Here is a 21232-nt window from a genome sequence, read left to right on the forward strand (position 1 = left end):
CGGTTGTAGGTTTTTGAGGTAGTCAGGAAGGATGCGCGTCGATGTACCCCGCGTTGTTCATTATTCGGAATCGCTATCGATCACAAAACCGGCGCGTATCCGCCGCCGAGCCGGTGGCTGCCTTGGCGCGTCCTCTTCGTCGTTGTTCGGCGTGATCTCACTATCGCCTTCAAGGCTGTCGCGCTCCACTCTTTGGCCAGGAGGAGAGTTTGGTCTCCGATTCCGATTCCGACTAAAAGCGAGGTCGTCATCGAATTGGAGATCATCGTCAATGGATGGACTAGATGAGACATTGCGATGTGACGCGGGAGCTCCCTCGCCCACGCCGTCCATGAGGACATCCTCGTCTTCATCTGCGTCGCTCATGCTGGCATTGGTGGCACGTCGCTGTCGTTTGTCTGGAACCTGGCTTGCGCCTTGCTCGGTCGGCCGTTTCTTGCGCCCATTCCCCTTCCTGCCATTACTCATCTCCGGCACAACGCCGGTGAGCAAGGCTTTTCGCACACGTTCCGCCTGCTCTTTCCTCCTTTTCTCTTCTAGCTCGAAAAACTGTTCATCCGCGCCCTCGTCCGTATCCTCGTCGCTGGCGTGAACATACAGGTCACTCTTGATCTTTGCTAGGCGGGCCCGTGTGTTCTCAAGGCGTGCTTGGCGACGTGCTTCTAGAGTCGCGTCGTCTGGAGGCGCATTGTCAACGTCCTTTTTCTGCTTTTTGCGTTTTTTCTTCAGCTCGTCGAGGGCCTGAGCTTTGGACCGGGGGTTTGGGGGGAAAAGGGGCCCGTCCGGAACATCCTCGCCCTCGGACTCCGATCCAAAGTTGACATCGAGGGTCGCTTGTTTTGAGTTACCGCTGTACTCATTGGGATATTTTCGGCGAAGCATTTCACGAGGGTCGTTCTCAAGATCTCCAACCATGGGACTATCAAGGCATCGATCGATGACAGCCTTCGTGGTCTGAAGATAGCTTGAGTCCAATGATGCGGGAACGATCCAAGATGCACCAGGTACGTCTTCCACCCCGAGACGCTCGAATTTAACCAAGGTCATTAAGAGACGGAGTTTAGCATTTGCGAACATGGCCTTTTGACAGCCATCATCCCGTGGCACAATAGCTGAATGGGCTGTTAGTTCTGTTATTCAGAATAAGGCGACAATACATACCAATCATAGGATTAGGCGCCGTTGGTCTTCCGGGATTCTCTTTCGCCTGTGCTTCATCCTGCGCTTCCCAGGATGCTCTCTCTTCCGCCGCCGTCTGGAGGACGTCACCCACCCATGCAACCAAATCACCCTGTTCGTCCAGGATCAAAGCCCCAATTACAATGCCGATCTTCTCCTCGGTAGTTTTCGCTTCGCTGGAGCTGACCTCAATCTCGGCCGGAGGTCTTTTGGCTGTGGATAACGTTTGTTTCTCGTAGCCATACTCTAGATAGGACACAGTCGAGTTAATTTTACTAAAAAGCAGCTCGGTAATCAGGGCGGGGCGTTGGTCGATCTTTTTGATAAGTCGCCGAAGAATCTGCTGGACTAACTCCTCCCACTCCTTGAAGATAGGCTGGCTGGAGTCCAAGGCCCCAGGGCCTTTAATCATGGTGTATAAAAGATGGACGATATCCACACGAAATAGCAAGACGGCCATCTCTTGCTTGAAAGCAATTCTGTAGAAATAGCGGTGCGCACGCTTCAACTGTTCCGTGTCGAGCTCCCTGTAATATTTGGTGAAGGCAACGAACGTGTCGACGCACTTCTGGTTGCAGAATTTAGCGGTGAACCGTCGGAAATCAAACTTGCGCTCTTTGGAGACCCGCTCGGCTTCGGCATGATCTTCTTCATCCTCGGAGACTTGGTCTTCATTGTCATTCTCCTCGTCGCCTTTCTCGGCCTGCTTGTTTTTACGCCTAGTGCGTCTTTTAGAGCGAACTTGCATGTCAACGTTCTCTTTTGAATATCGCTCCAGCATTCTCAAGAAGACGTGTGCAAGATTTGTGGCTGCGTCGAGGTATCCGAACCCTTGATCCTTGTATTCACGGATGATTGTCAGAATGCGATCATGAGTCGTTTCCTCGTAGAAGATCCGATTCTGTATATTCTCCGCAATTTCCTGGTCGTCCTCAATAGGAGACAAGGTCATTTCCTGAACAGTCAACAGGATTTGCGTGAAGCAACGCATCTCAGCATTCAGGTCCTCCCAGTCTTTATGGTCGAGACTGTACTGCATTGACCGATTGAGGAAGACAAACGTTTCCTGGTTGAGAACGCCAGCGACCAATCCAAAACTGTCCGGTTCTGCCACCTTATCAGGTTTTCCATTTTGTGCTCTTCTCTGGCGTTGGCTTACACGGCGTGCCCGTTCCGCCTCCAGGAACCAAGCAACGGTGTAGAAGTATTGGCGGGAATTTATGTCCAGAACACGATCGGCTTCACGCTCGATCGCCTTCCTGACATGCGTAAAAAGAGGATTGAAACCAGAGTCGAGAAATTCCTCCACAAACATGCGCAAATTCTTCGACGCGGCGGAATTGAGGTGCACGGGACTACTGAAATCATTGTTCAGTGTAGATAACTCTTTCCTCTGCCGCTGTTGGGGCTTGTTCCATTTCTTGGTTTGGTCCAATTTCTGTAGTGTTGCTTGGCTATCCCTGAGGACGTCCTGTCCCGAGACGGTGGAAACCTTGGCATCATCGCGCTTGACCCAAATCATTGTCCCGAAGCGACCATGCCGTGTCGGTGCATTCTTAGCATACTCCCTCCGCAGCGAAGACTCCTGCCGTAATAAAGTATCCAGCTCATCCGTGCCCTTGGCACTCCGCTGGGCATCATTCATAAAAAGCTTTTCCACGTCGACACCCTTGACAATATGGAACAAGATCTCGAGAAGGGCTACATCTTGCATGTTGAAATCATCGCCAACATTGGAACACATGGTAAGGAGGAGAGCAAATGCATCTTGATCTTGGAAGGCATTGAGTGTCGCGGACCTTGATGTCTCTTCCTCATCACCTTCCGCTGCAAGGCGAGCATGGGTGCTGATCACTGCAATATTCCGTAGCAAATAAAGCACGAGCTTAAGAATTCCTTCGTCGCGAGTAGTTCGTTCGGATCGGGGGATAGCCATGCTGGGTAGGCCAATCCGGATAATTGTTCGAAGGAGCGTGGCACTTCCACGGCTGAGGAGGCGTCGTTTATATGAGACCTGTGCGTGTTGCAAATAGGGCATATGTCTATGGTGATTAATGGTCATCTGGGCATGGATCTCCAATGGCCAGGTCAAGGGTACTAGTAATTCCACTGGGGGTTGTCAGAACAGGCAGTCTACTAACGGCACAGGAAGATACTCACGACAAGCCAGCGCAATCCTGGACATGTATTTACTGCTCTGTCCGTTTACGCTCCAGAGCGAGAGAATTGGCACGAGGTCACCATTGACCAAATTTGCTTCCCCCAGGCATCGTGCCACATCCATGCGATTTTGTTTCTCATCGTACAGCTTCAGCCAGCGCTTGATGTCTCGCAAGCAAGCCAGCGCATCGTCACCGAGCACATATTGATCGGCATTCTCCCCGTTGAATCCTCCCAGCTGTTGACGGGGTCAGCGAGGAAACGGGTGGAGGGATGGGGGATCTCCAACTCACCGCAGTCACAAGACTGTAGACATGAGCGCGGACATCCGGATCCACGACTTCCACCGTCTGGCCAACAGGTACAGTGTCCTCGTCCATGATGGCCAAATGTGCTGGTGTCGTTCTCCCCTGGAGCGGGCCAACTTCGCCGTCAACCCGCGGAAGACGCGTCGTTCACGCGTCGGCGCGTCCGGAGACCCGAAGGCGGAGGAACCGTTGATCCGCACAGCCGAGGATAACCGATGACGTCGGATCACATGGGAGCCCTTCCCCCAAATCGATTCGATTATATGGTCGGCCTTCCTCTCTGGCACTAAGTTACGTCTTTCATCGCTGTCAGCTCTGTTTACTATCCCGGATATGTTGCTCTCTTCTTCGCTCCCGTCCCTCCGCCGTGCTGGCTCCGCAATGGCCTTTCGCGCATTTAGCACGTCCACAGTAGCTCGTGCTGCCGAGGTTAACAGGCTGGGGGTTATCGGAGCAGGTCAGATGGTCAGTTGTGTTCACCCTCAGCGATGCATCTGCATGGCAATTGACCGAATCTTAGGGCTTGGGAATTGCCCTGGTGGCTGCGAACAAGGCTCAGGTTCCCGTAACTTTAATCGATAACTCTCAATCCTCTCTAGACAAGGGTCTCAAGTTCGCCGGTCAGTTGGTGCTACTACGCCTGTTCACCTAGGGCTTATTCGCTAACAGATTTCGCCCGCTTCCAGACAAGCTCTTGGAAAAGGATGTGGCCAAAGAGCGTCTGACTCGGGAGGATGCCGACGTCGTTCGCTCGCGCATCACATCCAGCCTGAAACTCGATGATCTATCGGCAGTTGATTTCGTGATCGAGGCGGTCCCTGAGATTCCCGACCTCAAGTCGTCCATCTTCAGAAAGATCGCGCAAATTGCTCCCAAACACGCTATCCTGGCAACGAATACTTCATCTATCTCGATCACCAAGATCGCCGCAGCCACGACGACTGATCCCAGGGACCTTCAGGCTCCCTCCCGAGTCATCTCCACGCATTTCATGAACCCTGTGCCTATCCAGAAGGGCGTGGAAATCATTGCGGGTCTGCAGACTTCCCAGCAAACCATCGAAAGTGCCATTGCGTTTGTCAAGCGCATGGGCAAGGTTGCCTCCGTCTCCGCTGACTCGCCGGGGTTCCTCGCCAACCGCATTCTCATGCCATACATCAATGAAGCAATCATTTGTCTCGAAACCGGAGTTGGCGGCCGCGAGGATATTGATAACATCATGAAGAACGGTACCAATGTCCCCATGGGTCCTTTGACGCTCGCAGATTTCATTGGTCTTGACACGTGCCTGGCCATTATGAATGTCTTGCATCAAGAGACTGGGGATAGCAAGTACCGACCCTCGGGGCTGTTGAAAAGAATGGTCGACGCTGGGTGGACCGGCAAGAAAACTGGAAAGGGCTTTTACGACTATTGATGGCGCTGTAATTGCTCTCCGCAAAATGTTGTTTGGAGTCCCCCCTTCATACACCATCTAACGCCTTAACATGTAGTCGCCTACATTCATTGTTCATAGTAGAAATTATCCATCCGAACCGGGGATCCTATTGACATTCGACAGTTACGTCCAGAGAACGAGCACATGTTCTCTCTCTGTGCATTGGTTGTTGCCCCATCAAGCTTTCATCCGTCATTTCTGTCAGCTCGTAAAACCGCGGTAATCACTGCCGCGAGTTCGGCTTCCTCGTCCCCATTTGGTGTGTTGTTGACTACCACTGAGAGAAAGTCGAGGGGTCGGTCTGTGGGATCGACGCAAGTACATGAACCCCATGGATTACCACACTTGTAGCTTTGTGTCGTTAGCATTGGATCACGCCCGCTCAGTAAACAGAGAGGCCCTACCAAAACTGTGCTTTGCAGATACATGTAATATGATTGCAGCCAAACGTGAGCTCTACCAAGGCCCCGCAGTTGTAACATCTCTGCCATTGCCGAATTCGAGCCTCCTCGAGAACCACGCCTAATTCGGGATCTGAAGGACAGTCACTTGAAGCATGGGCTGTATGACGGCAAAAGGAACAAATGATCAACCCACAATACGGGCAGGCATAGGACGAAGTGCCACTTTTCAAGAATTCCGGCGGGATCCACTCCGCGCAGGCAGGCGCCGGACAATAATGGCGTCTCGAGATCGGGGTTGCGTATTCGCGGGTTTTGGCAGTATAGGTTCGTTGCTTCTGCGGGCTCAGCGTTCGCAGTATTTTCTGTAATGGTACCTCTTTGGAACAACATTTAGGAGGGAAGGAACATTCGTTTTCTATGGCTATTGATGCCATTCGACCAATGCATTGACTGCAATACTTGTGCCCGCACGAAAGGGTATCGACAAGCAGGCTGTCGAAACAGCCCATACAGGTCCTGATTCCGGTTAGTTGCATGCTCTTTGAGAACGTCGGGTGGTGGTTTGGGAAGCAGACTCTGAGGGCTGTGTATGCCTAGAAAAGTGCCTTCTGAACCCAAGCCTCCGTAGCTTGTTACTAAAGCGAGTGATTCGTGCTCTCTTCCGTTGGATGTCCCTGAGGCCGGGTGCTTGGTCTGAGTTGCTCACTACAGGGTCATCCGAAGCCCAATGGGGTTTGGTGAAGCCCAGATCAACCAACAAAGATTCCAACTTAGGATATACCGGTTTTGCATCGAGGTCTCTGTCCTTATTCAACGCACCGTGCCGTTCAGGGTCGAATAGTCGGGCGACCCGCCATATGGCAGAGGGAAGCTGAAGTGAAAACATATTTGTGCCAGAAATGGAAAGCTGCAGCCCTCGGTAATTGGCACAGAAGAAGTCGGCTCAAGAGGTTGTTGCAATAACGATAGACCCAATAGACATCCAGGAAGCTGATTCCAAGGTTTAGAGCCATGTTTGCTGTTGGTAGGGGCATCACGCCAATACACACTGAGTGCAGAGAAGAATCAAAGTGTCGGGTTCATGTTTAATAATTCGTACAGGTTCTGCTTAAGGATAGGAGCTCGTGTAGGGTAAGTGATGGTGTTTGCGTCGTTCTAACAATCGGCTGCGCCTCCCTAGTTTATAAAGCGATGGCAAATCGGCAACTATCCACTATGATAATGTGTCCATGGTGTCTGTCGACGGATGTGTATGCCATGGATAGGCGCATTTGGTGCCACCTGTTCCAGCCCCATTCTCTCCAGACCAAGTTGCTCCTTGAAGCCAAGTTGGGGCCTTTGTGCCCCTCATCTGACACGAGAACTCCCAGTCTCTACTCGCCCAAGGATATACCGGATCAGTGACGATCCAATTGAGTGGGATCAGTCAAGGAATCCTGAAGTGAGGTGGGGGATTGCTGATGACGTGGGGATGTGAGTTGTTACATTGCGGGGGCATTGAATCTCACCGCAACATTTTCCACGCCAATCACCTACGCATCTATGATCCAAGGTAAATTTTCTCAAGTAGGCTCCGTCTGGAGCAAGGGCAGTACTGCCTGTCCACTTGTAACTCATGTCGATCCCTTGGGGTGCTAGAGCCATGTCTCGCATCCTTCCACACTCGCCGTGGGTGGACGTCTACGCCGGTAAACCGACGACAGGCTTGGATCACTTCCCTCCCCTTAGTTAGATTCAGGACGAGGGATGAGATCCTTATTTTACGAGCCTCCAGAAAATTTCCTCGCCACCCAGGAAGAACCGTTTTCCTGATACTCCTGTCGTGTGACCGCGACTCTCCGCAGTTCTTCTTTGTTCGTTGCGAAGCGCGATGCCCCTAGCCAAGTCGAACGAATAGGGCTGTTGTTTTTGGAACTCGTCAGCAGCCTGGATAGTGTAGGCAAAAAGAAAAAGAAAGGAAGACATCTTACTCTTGGGGGCGTCGGACTCGCACGACGCATTCCGCCGAGGCTGCTTGACGCAACTCGGTTTCTCTGGTGATTTTGTTAATAAGTGCAAATAGAAAGGGTCAGGCGCGATCGCTGCTTACAGCCTGTCTATAAATCCCGGCAAGAGGGAATTACCCCCGGTTGCCAGAACATTTGCCAAAAACGCAGGATGCAATCCCGGAGGTAAGACAGATAAGCTCTGCATGACCATATCCGCTATGCCAGCCTGCTTCATTCCAATATCACCCGGCGTGAAGAGGATTTCGGGGACGGCAAAACGTTCGTTTCCTAGTACCAAGACATCCTCCGATAGTGTCTCGGCAGTAGCACCCGAAAGAGCGCCTTTCCTTTTCTTCGCCTTCAGCAAGGGGTCATGGGGGCGCATGAAGCCTTGTTTTCCCGCGTTCGGGTCAGGTAGCACGTAGTCAACAGTGACGCCCTCGCCGATCTGGGACGAGCCACGCTTCCGATTCCCCTTCCAGGTTTCCTCCATGTCGTGGGGGAAATCCTTGCTAACAAAGCACACCGCCTCTTTGACCTCGTTCATGACATACGTCTCGTCCACCATGTTATATTGTCGCATCGAGACTATCTCCTTCAAGTAGTTCGTGAGGTGTCGACCTCCAAGATCAAGCCGGCGAATGGCGCGCTGAAGAGGCTGGCCTTTGTAGATCGGCGTTACCGTCGTGTGGGAGTAGCCAGAATCGACGACGAGCAAACATTCGGTCGGTGAGGCGGCCATGCCGGGCTGTTGTTGCGTAGGGTCCCCGAATAGAGACTGTACCTCATTCCAGGCGTTCATCGACGGTCCTAGAGATCGTTGTTAGCGAAGGAGTGGCCCCATAGTAAATCGCAGAGGGCATTCCGTATAGTCACCTATGGTTCTCAAGTAGCCGCCAAATCCCCACTCTTCCATCACGATCTCATCCGCATTCTTCTGTAACGCTGGCAACGCATTTGGGGCTTCGGTGAGCAACAAGGTGGTTTCCTCCGGGTTCGCAATCCGAAGCTCCTTGGTCCGGGCCGTCTTCTCGTCAAAGAACGAGTGTTCCCAGATCTCTTTCTGTACCTCCCAATTCACAATGTATCCCTTTTCGACCGGGCGGCGAAACATCAACTCATTCCAATCAGTCACGTGGCTATTGAGTTGCGCACCGATGTAGACATTGTTCCCGCGGGTTTTGACGAGTGCGTTTGGGATGGCGCTACAGGCAGAGCTTGCCGTACTTTCACTGTCGGGGGGTAGGAATTCGGGCGCGTAGCCGGCCTTCATTGTATACGCGCCATTGTCGATAATGAAGGTCTTGTCGGGTAAAGGTTGAGCTTTCGCGATGGATGCTCTCGGGGGCGGTCGCGGTTTCGTGGCTCCCATCTTAACTGAAAGACCAGGTGAGGGTCCCTTGGAGAAAAGAAAAGAGCGCACTGGGAAGTGCGGAGGGAAAGGGAAGAAGAAATTAGCAAAGAGCTTTGCAGTTAACACGGGTCAACAGAACAAGCGGGCGGAGATGAGAAACTGCCCGAAGATGACGCATAGGCGGTCAGAGAGAGAGAGAGATATATATATATATACTTCCATATAGTAATAGTAGTAGGACCCAGGCTTAGGGCAAGGCTCGATCAGGTTCAGGATGTGTTAGGAGCCAATTCCTTTTCAATTGTAGAGAAAGAGGTAGAATAATAATTATCTTTTTTTTTTTTTTTTTTTTTTTTTTTTTTTTTTTTTTTTTCGTTCTTGCGATGAACACATACTCTCTCCCTCGCAATATTTATCGCAAAGTTATTCCCTACAATCTCCCTATCTTCAGGTGACCCCACAGAGCCCTAGTCAGCAGCCCCGCCAAACCCGAAGATTTATCCTTGAACAATTCAGAAGCTCCGACTCTCCTGCCACAACAGACCCTAGGGATTGCGCCGTCCCCTTCCATTCCACGATCAAAATGTCGCAAAAGTTTCGCATAACCCTAGAAACCGCGATCACGCTTACACAGCAGTTTCAGTTAACTCTTGCTACACCCGTTACGCAAACGACCAATCAACTTTCCGGACAAGATGCCCTTCCCCTCCTTTCGGCCTCGTCTACGGCCTTGAAATCCCAAGTCACCAAGCTGTCGCTGCTTACGATAACCTCCCCGTTCACCCATTCGGCTGTCACCAGTGTTCTTTCTGACATCAACGAGTCGGCGCTGCCCTCGCTAGTAACTGCCGCCCTTCTGGTCACCCCGATCGAGCACACCCAGGCCTTTCAGACCGAAGTCTTGGTTCTGACGAAATCCACTCTGACGGAATTCGCATCGCTGCTCAAAGAGGTCCATTCTGTTGCAAACCGAGAAGATGAAGCAACGGACGCTCCCAAACAGAAGCGGGGATTGTCCCAATCGGAAAAGGACGTGGTTACTGTAGCTGCAGGGCGCGTGTGGGAAGCTTGCGATGCGCTTGTTGATTTCGCCGCCAAGGGAGTTGTTGGATTTGTGGTCAGACGCGTGGAGGAATGGAGGGACCTAGTCCGAGACGCGGTGGAGGAGATCGAAGAGTGGGACCCGGATGAGGAAGGAGATGAGTTTTTCGACGATCTTTTGAGCGACGGCGGACAGGATACCCCTGGAAAGAACGGGCCTGAGGAGGATGAGGACGACGATGACGAGGAAAGCAGCGCTGCCCTCCATGAGAACAAGAAGAACGCCATTCGAATTCTCAAACCCGTCGCGCAGATTTACCCCGCCATTATCAAAAACCGTCTGAAAACCGCCCCCGAACTATCACCGCCTCTCATCGGTAAACTGGAAAACTTAATGTTGAATCTGCGGCGAATTCCTGAGAATGTCGACGAAGTCGCCGGGGCCCTATATGAGGCCAACTTCACAAAATCCAATAAGTATCTGCGAACAACGAAGGACCACGCCATAAAGGCTATAGAGACCGTCGCTTCACCGTGGACGTCAATTGATTCTTCTGATCCGGGACATGAATCGAAGGACAAATTTGAGACCTGGTCAAAGACGTGGTTGAAAGTGGTGAGCGAGGTCAGCAAGACCCTCGTCAACACGGGAGATCAGGGCGAAAAATGAAAGGCATATGTACGCATTCATACATATGAATAGAAGAAATGAGCATCAGAGTTCTATACCGTTATCATAGTTGGGCTCACATTCACTAAATTTCAATTCTTTTCCACGATGTTTACGTGCCGAGCGCGATTTGATCCCTTCACCCCTCAAGGTCATTATGATGTTATCTCGTCATCCGATTCCCATGCACAAAGCTCCTCGGCAGGTATTCGGTCCTTCAACCATTCGAGAATCGTATCGGTCCCTTTCGCAACAATTTGCCATCGAGGTACTCGAAAGCTATTACCTGCAATTTCAAACCTCCTTAGAGCCGACCCGCCACCCCAGTTCTTGCTGGATCCTTCGGCCCTCAACAGGCCGATTTTCGGCGGAAGGGACCCTATGTTATTGTTCCCTACATCTAATACCTGGAGACCTTGTACAGCGTCAAAATCGAGACCATCAAAAGAGTTATCGGCTGCGAGGAATGTCATCAAATTTGGATAGTTCAGTCGCACTGGAGGAAGCGGTCCGGAAAGACGATTATTGGAAACGTCCAGAAACGTAAGTGATGGGGCTTTCAGGTAGGTGAAGACTGGAGTCAGCGTGGTCAAGGTCGTGGCGCTCAGATTGAGGTTCTGGAGACTAGGGAGTGCGAGGGAGGCGTTTAGCAAGGAATTGCTATCCAGTGGATTGTTGGACAGGTCAAGGTCGATGAGATTGGCTGCAAGCATGCTGAGAGCTGGAGCGGGCAAGGAACGTAATTCGTTGTGCTGCAAACATAGGCATCTGATTTCTTGGGAGTTGATTTCGTCGAGCCTGTCAACATGTAGTTCTTGCATGTCGGTGTATGATCTATCGAGGACCCCCCCCGGTTTGATCTGCCAAGCCGATGTCTGCGCGGGTGTTTCTGGCGCAAGCGTAAATTGAGTTGCCACCGAACCCTCGTCATCGTCGGTATCTTGGACTTCTGGTTCGCATCGATTACGTAGATCCCTCTTGAGGTCTTCCGTGTGCATGCCGAGGAACTTTCGCTCCCTCAGGGGGTTATTGGCGATCCGGAATGTTGACAGACTTTCAACCAACCCGATTCGTTCATCCAGTTTTGAAATATCATTGCTGGTGAAGTCCACATGTTTGATATTTTTCAACTCAACAAAGCCAGGCGGTATCTCGCATATCCTGTTGTCCTCCGCGGACAGAGTGAGGAGTTCGCGCCATCCAGAAAGGCTGGGCAACTTCTGGATACGATTCATGCTGATAGCTAATGTTTGTAGGCGGGGTAGCTCGACATCTCCATCTGCGGAAACCTGCACCAATGCGTTGCTGGAAACGTCGAGACTCTGAAGAGTCTCCAGTTTTGTTACACTGGCGGGTATCAAAGATCCACTCAGCTTGTTTCTCTGAGCATTGAGATCCTTTAGCGGAAGCTGGCTTAAAGCTTCAAAAGGTAGAGATGTTAGCTGATTGCCACCGAGAATCAAGGCCCGAAGGCATCTAAGCGACTCAACATCGTCGGGGAGTTCTGTGATGGAATTGTTGTGGAGGTCGAGAGTTTCCAAATTTTTGAGACGTCCGATGTCCGATGTCAATTTCCCCTCTAATTGGTTTTTGGCTAATCTGAGGTCCCGAAGAGACTCCATCTCCATGATTACATCCAATTCACGCATTGTCAAACTGTTATTAGAGAGATTGAGTGTGTGCAATCGCTGCAGTCGTCTTAGTCCCATTGGTAGAGAGCGTAGCAAATTTCCGTGCAGATCTAGAAGCTCAAGTCCTCCGAATTGGTTTCCCTTCTCGTCCATATCGGGGTCCAAGTCTTGCACGTCCTTATCGGGGAAAGCAGCATCTGGGAGCTCGATGAATTCGTTATCCGCCGCAATGAATTTCACAAGATCGACACTTTCATACCACTCCGTGGAGGACTCGGGGTCAAAATCGTACATCGTCATGACCTCCCTTGGCAATTCTTTCAAGGACATGGCGGCAATATTCAGGTGGCCAGATGTTCGCCCTGCCTCGATGCGTTTCTGAATAACCCGATTCTGAGGATCCTTAGGCCGCTGGTTAAACGGATCCTCGACGTCAAAATTGTCCCATGTGCTGCTGGCAGGCGAAGAATGGGCGGTCTGTGCGGCAGCCTTTCGTGCCGCTTTGGCCTTTGCAATACTCTCCCGTAGGGCGCTCGACGAGTTCGAGACTTTCCTGGTCTCCAGCTCAGATTGCTGACTCGGCGTCAGCTCGGACGCGGTTGGCTTTGTCGATGCTGGTCTCGAGGGCTTTGAGGCCGGCTTCAAACCCATGGAAGGGTTCACCGGCGTTTTCCGCGTTTTCATGACCTGAAGTGAGGGCCCCGTGTCCGAACTGACACGGGTGGCAGAGGGTTGACTAGAAAGCGCGCGGGGCTTTGGCTTGGTCGGCGTCGTTTCACCGTGGAGAGCGGTCCTGATGGAAGGCTGCTTCAATTTGGACGGGCTATCTACAGCCATCGGCGTAGCGGTCTCAGCGGATGCACCGTTCGTAGACACGGACGGGCGTGATCTGGATGGAAGCCTCATGGCAGACGCGGGACGAGAAAGATAATCATTTCCGCTCGGTTGGCGGGACGATGAAGACCTAGACGGCGATCTGGAGTAATTGGTCATCGACGACGGCGGACGAGAGGGAGAGCGCATTGGGCTGGTCGCGTTGAAAAAACTAGACTGTCTTCTTAAAGGTGCAGGCAAGGGTGGGATTTGCGACAGCGTTTCGATGGTCCGCTCTGAGAGGGAGGGGCGCGCCCGGCCTCGATTATCTGCATCATGTATTGAGATTGCGCATTCGTCACTTTCGGCTTTGGCGGCCGCCCTTTCGGGGTAGGCCTGTTCATTATGGGTTGTTCCAATCTGCGAGACCTCTCCCCTCCGCTGCGGGCCGTTTGAGAGTTTTTCAGGGCGCGTGTATTTGGGAAGCGGCTTCTTGAAAACAGGTTCTTCTGAAGGACGTCGCAGCCTGCCAGAATATAGACCTGGGTCGGATTGCAGTTTCTCGCGAGACGGAGAGGTGCGGACGGATCTAGACGCGGTAGAGGTGGGCAATGGCAATTTTGAAGCCGGGCGAGGAATTCCGCTGGGCTTGCTCAGGGGTTTCTGCTGCCGATCCATTTCCACATCAATGTGACAGCAACGGTTGATCGTTTGAGGTAGTGGTCGTTGAAGCGCTAATGAGCTCTCCGCATGAGATGAGGGGTTTAAGGGAGAGAAGGGGACATGATGCTTGGGAAAAAAATTGTGTGATTGTTGAAAGGTGAACAGCTCAAATGAAAGAAATTGGAACAGCTCGGCGAATTATTAGGGTTTGACCAGATTTGTAGGGGCTCCGATTCAATATCGCTGCGGTGGACACAAGGAATATTAATGGTGGTGCTATTATATTATTAACTAACGGTGGCTGTTGTTATTGTTTACGCCACCTTCTGCCTGAGGCTGCGTTGCCACTTGGCTTAGTAAACATCGCGAAAAGATCAGGACCCTTAAAACATTGGGGAAGGAGGAGCAACGTAATGATGTACTGGGGTCCATTGGAGGTAACAAAGGAGAGAAAGAAAGTAAACCACAATATTTAGGTAAAGTAGCCAACATCACATCGGAAGAACAAAGAGTGAATATAAGCTGAACAGAAAACGAAAGTACTTCCACAACAGACACCTATATACATACAATGCAGTACTTCCAGACCCTCAGTAGTAGAATGTTATCAGCAGGGCTACTATTTTGATTTACCTGGCAATATGTGCATAGCACATATCTACATAGGAACGCAACTGTGTCGGGAGAATGGGCTACGAGTACTCCGTAAGTACTCCGTACAGCATTTCCAGTATGCGCCGTATGCTGTGGTGGAGAACAGGCTGCTGAGGTACAAGCCTCTGGGTACCTGACACATATCAATCATGGTTATCACCCAACAGCTACGGAGTACTCCGTAGATGAAAGATGATCCGATTCAGGAACCATCGACCGTGGCCGGGCGGGTTGCCTGAGTGACAAGAGCAGCGACCCATGGGGTCCAGCTTCTGTTTACCTCGCCGCTAGCCTCATCCGGCATGGCGGCATACTGGCGCGCGGCTGGGCTCACGTGGGCCGTGGTGGCCGGACGTGGTTGGACGAGGCGAGGGGATCGCAAGCGACTTCCCAGCCTCCCGATGTGCGAAACTCCCGCCGGTTGCAACATCCTTAAGGCATCAAAGCACCCGTGCTCCTTGCTTTCACATCATATCCATTATTCCCCCATCATCCATCTTTCTCATTCCCCATTCCTCCACTCCCCCTGCCGCCCTTGCTTCCTTACTTCCTTCCTCCTTTCCCCTTACTCATTTGGCACTTTCTACGAAGCTTCCATAACTTTATCCTGATAAGTCATTTGGTTTCGGATCGCCTTCTTATCAACTTTCCGTATCCTGAACGTGCCCGCGCAGCCCCATCATTGATAAGCAGTCCGATCTACGGATAGCTGTCGTCGCAACCCATAGCACAGTTTCCCCTTACGATCGCCCCTACAGTCAGCCGTCTCAAACTCTCCGAGTTCTGACTGGAAATTCCGATCCTATCGCAAAGAGAGTCTCGGCCAGCCAACCGAACTATCGACTTCCGGTATGCGATTGACCCGCCTTGCGACAGCCGTCTCAATAATACCGATGATGCTAACTAATTCTCAGTGCGCCAATCTGCACGGTCGGGCTCTATTTCATCGCTGTCTCCCAGCATCGCTTCTCCATCCAACAGACCATGTCACAAGACAGCGAGGCCCGGCTTTCGCAGACGTCTCTAGCTCCTCCGGCAGAGATCTCTGCCCCTGCCACCCCTGTTCCCCGTTCAAACCTTTCTGCTTCTCCGGAGCTGAACGTAAGGGCAGAGAGCCTTGCTTCACACTCTGAACAAAGTAAATTCCTTTCTCCGCCAGCGCTGTCTTCATCGGACATGACCCCGCCACCATCCTCCCAAGTTCCCCCCGCCCCGTCTCGAGGGACAAGGTCGCGATCTGGCTCGTATCTTGCATCTCCACCCGATATCGAGAAGACCCTCTGCGTCGCCTACGGGGCTTCCGAAAACCTTCCAACTGCCGAGGAGATCGGTGCTGCGGACGAACCAAGGCTCCGTACAATTGCTAAAGAATTGCTGGGTGTGGCTCAAGAGGCCCGGATGTCAGCACTGCATTTCAAGCTGCAGAATAGTCTCTTGTCTTTCACGAGCAATGAAGCCATAAAGCGGGCCGAGGTTGAACATCAGTTAGCCCGAAGAGAGGTCGAGATCCTCCAGAGCTCGGAGTATCGCAGTCGTCATTCTGAAAACAAACCTCCTCAACCAGTTACCAACGTGGAATTGGAACTTGCGCTCAAACGTAACCAAGATCTCGAAAGAGCCAATGCTACCTTGGACCGAAGACTTCGGCGGTCGAAGAAACTTATCGAACAGGAAAGAGAAAGGTCGGACCAGTTGAGCGAAGAGAACTGTTTGTTGAAGAAGCGCATCAGAGACAACCGTGAACACTTCTCGTTGATGATTGAGAATGGATCGTTGTCACCAAGCCCGCAAACAGAAAGCCAGACTCCTCACAGAAGGCCCTTGCCCCTTTTCACGGATGACGGCCGAGGGGAAAGCAGCAATCCATTCGCAGCTCTTCTAGCCGCAGATCGGGTTCTCAATCGAGAATCTTCCAATATCACCTCTACCCCTAACCGGACTCGTGTCTCGAAACACGATGCAAGTGGGCATGTTCGTGGATCGCATTCGCTGTCGTCTCTCCCCATGACACCCGCTCGGTCTCGAAACAACCGCCACGAAAACCAATACCACACTCCGGGCAAGGAGTCATCCGAGGCAAACCGGGACAGGGATAGCACGATCTCCGCATCCGATATTGAGGAAGCTGAAACCGAAGAGGATATTCCCCTTTCTCAGGCTGGTAGTTTGGGGTCCCATACGTTTCATCGCAATAATATCCCGATAAATCGCGGGGATGTTCGAAGCGTGGGGAATGCACCTAAATCCAGCACTCTCCTTCAGACGAAATTGTTTGGTCAGGTCAAGAAAGCCGGCATTGAGCGTGCGCCGGGCAATCTTAAGCGTAAATCAAGTTTTGACGGTGCGGTGTTACAGAAGAAATCGAAAGCTGAGGAAAGAGTGGGTCTCGGTATTGGCACTTGGAACAGTAACGAGACGGCCTAGTGCATACCAAGTTCTTGAGCCTGTTCTGCCGTCATGGCGCTGGAGACCTGGGGTTTCGAGATTGGATCATTCACGTTCAGTTTCTTCTTGGGCTTGCGCCTATGCTTTGTATACCTGGCCTCGTTTTTTGTTTTCAGCAATCAGTTACGAATGATGACCCGTGAAGATGATGGACGAAATGGTGTTTGGGCGTTTTCTCCATGATTGATGATTTTTCTTTTTGTTCTTATTTTGAAATGGAATCTTCCGATGATATAAGGGTTCAATGATTGTGCTCGTTCTTCGAAATTAGGAGCCCATGATCAAGGAGACTGATTGCTTACGAGAGGTAGGGCAATGCTGACTCGTGCAAGAAAGAACATGAAGAAAAAGAAACAGAAAAAGGTGGCAGGGAACCCCTTGAACCGGGACGGGAAACCGATTGTAGACAGCAGGTCTAGAAACAAGAACGATGGAGCCGTGAGCTCCAGCCATGAAATACTCCGTAAGCATACGATGCGCCACACGTGGCGGTGCTGACTGGACGGCCATTCCGCATTGGGCAGGCAGGGTAGGGCTCGCTAAGCGAGGCGGTGCGGCTCTGCGCGGCCACACCAAAAAAGTTCCACCCCAATATTGAAACGAGGAGTTTTGAGATCCGACCAGCAACCACCCACGACGACGACGACAATCTCCCGGCTTTGATCCCCATCCGTCACAATGGTGCGTTCATGAACCCCCTCGATTCGGTTTTGGATATATCGATATGTCGAAATCTTGGATATTGGATATTGGGATATTGAAGAAATTGGATGCTCGAGAGGCAGGATGCTAACGAGTCTTTGGTGGCGTATATAGGCGATCAAGCACAACAACCAGATTCTCAACCAGCGTGAGTACACGAACCAATTCAGTTTCTCCTCTGTTTTCCCTCTTCTCTGGCAGATTGAAACATGACAATTTGGCATCAAACTTGGGTCTGACAATCTTTTCTAGACTTCCGCAAGGACTGGCAGCAGCGTGTGCGCGTGCACTTCAACCAGGTACGAACTCGAACCAACCATTTCCCATCCGAGCCGCATCGCAAACGATTAGTTGCAACAAGACTTTCGGCGTCAAATTTTGAGATTCACGTTTTCGCATTATGAGAGACTGACTGATTCCGGACCTATAGCCTGGCCGCAAGCACCGCCGTCGTGAGGCCCGTCTCGCGAAGGCCGCCGCCGTCGCTCCTCGTCCGGTTGACAAGCTGCGTCCCGTTGTGCGGTGCCCTACCGTCAAGTACAACCGCCGGGTTCGTGCTGGCCGTGGTTTCACCCTGGCCGAGCTGAAGGTAAAAATTCGCCCTGCATCTTGAATGGTGCAAAAAAGGCAATTGGTGTGGAAACGAAGGCTCACTGGTTCATTTTTCGTCAACACAGGAAGCTGGTATCCCCAAGAAGCTCGCCCCCACCATTGGCATCGCCGTCGACCACCGCCGTGTCAACTACTCCAAGGAGTCTCTGGCCGCCAATGTCGCTCGTCTCCAGGACTACAAGGCCCGTCTGATCCTCTTCCCCCGCAAGAGCGGTCAGTTCAAGAAGCTTGACTCGTCCGCCGACGAGGTCAACGCTGCCAAGGCTGCTTTCGCCGCCGAGGGCAAGACCGAGGGTTACGCCACCCGCGTTGGCGCTACCTTCCCCGTCAAGAACCTCTCTGCTGAGGAGGCTGTCACCGAGGTCAAGCGTGACACCCTTCCCAAGGGTGAGGAGGCTGCTTTCCGCCGTCTGCGCGAGGCTCGTAGCGAGGCTCGTCACCAGGGTATCCGGGAGAAGCGTGCTAAGGCCAAGGCCGAGGAGGAATCCGCTGCCAAGAAATAAATGTGATTCTCAGTTAATGATGAATGGGGTCTGTTTTCACGTCGGGAACTAGTGTACTGTGGCATGGCGTAGCGCCGCTCTTCTCTTATAACCTTTTGTCCTTAAACCTAAAAAGCTCCGAACCTCTCGAAATGCAAATGTCCCAATTTAACGTTACATGATGGGAGTTTGATGGCGACATTCGGGTAGATTTCCGGCTTCCTGAGGAGTATCATGACATCGCATCGCGGACACTTGGGAGATTGGGGATGGAGCCTACGTGACTGTAGGCTGCTACGACTTTCTTGTTTACTTGAAACCTTTGTGTTCTATGGATGACTACTTGGTAGACGCTCAATCAAGCTTACTGGGCGAGGAAATGGTATAATCTCTGACACCACCGTTACCGGGGCTTTGATGCTCGTGAATGTTAACCATGTCATTTAAATTTAACCAAACCAAATGTTGACCGGCGGTGATCGCCAATTTGCGCCAAACCATAAGCACGACCAGTTTGATTCGGGTCAACTCCGTGTAGTCATGATATCTTAAAAGGAGTAAATGATCCCCAGCGGCCTGGGCCGGATATTGAGTCAAGTAAAATGCCCTCTCCATATGTAGAGACAGTGTCTGTGCTATCGCTCTTCATCCTTGGAGGGCGGACTTGCACCAACGCCAAACAGAGCGCCGAGAACATGATTGGTGGCCTGGATAACCGCATTGGCATCAAGACCACCTGCCGATCCTGCCGGACTACTGGTGTTCTCATGGAGGACGGCATTGAATAGATCCTTAGATTCCTGTTCTGTTTTATCTCCAACAGAGCCGTTGGATATCGAGGAACCCGAGACGGTAAGACCTGGGGTCAATTGAGGTTCGCAAGCCCATTCATCGATGGTGATTTCGCATGACAGCATGACTTTGATTCCTCCGTCGTCTTTTTCGAAAACCATCGATGTGCGCTGAAGGTGGGGTAGGATCTTGCGCAAGTTTGTTACCGTGAGGTTTTCCGTCGCGCTCTGCAATGCTATGTCATCTACGCCCGATTGGCCGTCGAGCAAGCCCGTATGATAATTTTCAAGCTGCAGCCATACGTAGGCGCGCGATAAGACTGCCTCCCAGTACCGATTGACACCCCAGCAGAGGCCCGACACGTCCAACTTCGTCAAAGGATTCGCTAATCGGGAATCGATCCAAAGCCGTAAGTATTGGGGCATTGGGTCAGGTGCTGTTACCGACACCAAAGCTTGATCTTGGAAGTTTGTCTCGTAGACCAAGGATATACTGTATAGCTCAGGTGGGAAGGGGGCTGGCGCGGAAAACATTAAGCTATGTCTCTCCAGAAAGACGAAGTTCGGGTCGGGTACAATATCCGAGTGAGTCTTAAGAGATAAAGGAGCAAAGACCGTCAGATGCGGTTTTCCTTGCGCAGTTCCATTCAGAGCAAAAGGATTTGATGGAGACGATGGTGCGGGAGTCTTTAAGGGGGCGGTTGAAGAAAACGGAAGCAGTGTCGAGATGAGTGAGGACACGGGTATATCGGTGGGACGCATGGCAGCATTTGTGGTGGCAAGGCATTCGGATACCAGCAAGGAACTGCCTAGAGTATCAGCGAGCCATATCAAACAAAAAGGATAAGCATCTGGTCGCACTTACATGACTTTGCTCACGTCAGGCTCTACATGATCATCATTTTGGCCAAGGTTCGCCGACCAAGACTCGAGGTCTGCAATATGCTCTTTCAGCTGTTGCGCGTCGGCAGTAAGCTCCTCCCTCAGTTTTCGCTTTTTGGCCACAGGCTCTGGAAACAATGCTCGGGTGACTGCCTCGAGCGAGCCCTCTACGTTTGTGCCATCGTCTACATTTCTAAGCTTCGAGGGGCTTTGCCCTAGGGGATCGGTCGGTCGTCGTCTTCCGAATCGTTGGGTCGTAGGGCTGCTACTTAAAAGCCTCCTTGGGCGCCCGGCGAGCTTCTCAAGTCCCAACTGAGTAGGGGTCGGGGGCAAATCGGGCTCCTCAGAATCCTCTTCCAAGGCCGCCGATTGCCAGTCCCTGTTCGGCTCGTTTCCACCCGTGGCGCTACCCAGCTCAAGCGCCAATTGATCCTCCGGGGTATTCGTGACCCCCGGGTCCAGCTCAGCTCTTTTCGTCCCTACTGGCGACTGGAATGTTAGGTCCGAGGGAACAATCCTCCTTGAAACTCGTCTTGGCGGCGCAGCAAGCGCTTCTAGCCCGCTAGATCTTCGATTCGAGATCCATACGGGTGACGGCTTGTCACGGTTGGAACTTCCCATGGGGCTCGCAGTTGAAGACAACGAGGGGCGGAGAGCTTTTCGGTCGCGCAAACCAAACGTTTTCGATCCAGCTTGAGATTGTTGGTCGTTCAAATTGCGTCCACTAGGCGATCTTCGCGAAGTCAAAGGCGGTGCCCTATTGCTGCGACTTTGGGTGGAATCTTCAGTAGTATGAGATTTCGCTCGGCTGGCCTTGGTCGGCGCTAGGTATGAGGCCCGGTCAAGGGAGCGCCCTTGGGGCGGCGGCGGGAGCGGAGGGGGGTTCATTTATAACGCGGCGACTGGAGGAACGGCATTCGTCTGGCCGGGGTTTTCGCTGCTATCATGGAGGCGAGCACGGCATCAGGGGCGATCCTGGAAAGAAGATGGTCGGAGGAGACATGCGAATGCGCGT

General features: G+C 52.0%; 8 protein-coding genes across 8 annotated transcripts; 4 read left to right on the top strand and 4 right to left on the bottom strand.

The window, feature by feature from the left end:
• Positions 1 to 60: 60 nt before the first annotated feature.
• tof1 (putative DNA repair protein (Tof1)) lies at positions 61 to 3734 on the bottom strand (the record flags this gene model as incomplete). Its single annotated transcript, XM_046089707.1, has 4 exons — positions 3633 to 3734; positions 3340 to 3577; positions 1162 to 3288; positions 61 to 1112 (listed from the first exon to the last, which is right to left on the bottom strand). The coding sequence occupies exons 1-4, from the start codon at positions 3717 to 3719 to the stop codon at positions 61 to 63; spliced, it is 3504 nt and encodes a 1167-aa protein (XP_045945679.1). The 5' UTR covers positions 3720 to 3734.
• A 294-nt stretch (positions 3735 to 4028) lies between these two features.
• LDX57_007986 (3-hydroxyacyl-CoA dehydrogenase family protein) lies at positions 4029 to 5064 on the top strand (the record flags this gene model as incomplete). Its single annotated transcript, XM_046089708.1, has 3 exons — positions 4029 to 4112; positions 4168 to 4267; positions 4334 to 5064. 3 exons carry the CDS (start codon positions 4029 to 4031, stop codon positions 5062 to 5064), a joined length of 915 nt encoding a protein of 304 aa, XP_045945680.1.
• A 2185-nt stretch (positions 5065 to 7249) lies between these two features.
• Positions 7250 to 8849, bottom strand: arp6 (actin family protein; the record flags this gene model as incomplete). Its single annotated transcript, XM_046089709.1, has 4 exons — positions 7250 to 7388; positions 7460 to 7522; positions 7579 to 8287; positions 8354 to 8849. 4 exons carry the CDS (start codon positions 8847 to 8849, stop codon positions 7250 to 7252), a joined length of 1407 nt encoding a protein of 468 aa, XP_045945681.1.
• Positions 8850 to 9414: 565 nt separating this feature from the next.
• On the top strand, positions 9415 to 10542 carry LDX57_007988 (uncharacterized protein; the record flags this gene model as incomplete). The annotated part of the gene is made up of 1 exon (XM_046089710.1): positions 9415 to 10542. The coding sequence occupies one exon, from the start codon at positions 9415 to 9417 to the stop codon at positions 10540 to 10542; it is 1128 nt and encodes a 375-aa protein (XP_045945682.1).
• Positions 10543 to 10697: 155 nt separating this feature from the next.
• Positions 10698 to 13664, bottom strand: LDX57_007989 (uncharacterized protein; the record flags this gene model as incomplete). Its single annotated transcript, XM_046089711.1, has 1 exon — positions 10698 to 13664. The coding sequence occupies one exon, from the start codon at positions 13662 to 13664 to the stop codon at positions 10698 to 10700; it is 2967 nt and encodes a 988-aa protein (XP_045945683.1).
• Positions 13665 to 14728: 1064 nt separating this feature from the next.
• On the top strand, positions 14729 to 17193 carry LDX57_007990 (uncharacterized protein). Its single transcript, XM_046089712.1, has one exon. It carries the CDS (start codon positions 15288 to 15290, stop codon positions 16725 to 16727), a length of 1440 nt encoding a protein of 479 aa, XP_045945684.1. The 5' UTR covers positions 14729 to 15287; the 3' UTR covers positions 16728 to 17193.
• A 233-nt stretch (positions 17194 to 17426) lies between these two features.
• rpl13 (60S ribosomal protein eL13) lies at positions 17427 to 18565 on the top strand (the record flags this gene model as incomplete). The annotated part of the gene is made up of 5 exons (XM_046089713.1): positions 17427 to 17429; positions 17565 to 17598; positions 17703 to 17749; positions 17881 to 18039; positions 18128 to 18565. The coding sequence occupies 5 exons, from the start codon at positions 17427 to 17429 to the stop codon at positions 18563 to 18565; spliced, it is 681 nt and encodes a 226-aa protein (XP_045945685.1).
• Positions 18566 to 19179: 614 nt separating this feature from the next.
• Positions 19180 to 21105, bottom strand: LDX57_007992 (uncharacterized protein; the record flags this gene model as incomplete). The annotated part of the gene is made up of 2 exons (XM_046089714.1): positions 19180 to 20140; positions 20201 to 21105. 2 exons carry the CDS (start codon positions 21103 to 21105, stop codon positions 19180 to 19182), a joined length of 1866 nt encoding a protein of 621 aa, XP_045945686.1.
• Positions 21106 to 21232: the final 127 nt, after the last annotated feature.

This window comes from Aspergillus melleus (assembly GCF_016097325.1).
Source record: "Aspergillus melleus strain CBS 546.65 chromosome Unknown contig4, whole genome shotgun sequence".
Classification (NCBI taxonomy): domain Eukaryota; kingdom Fungi; phylum Ascomycota; class Eurotiomycetes; order Eurotiales; family Aspergillaceae; genus Aspergillus; species Aspergillus melleus.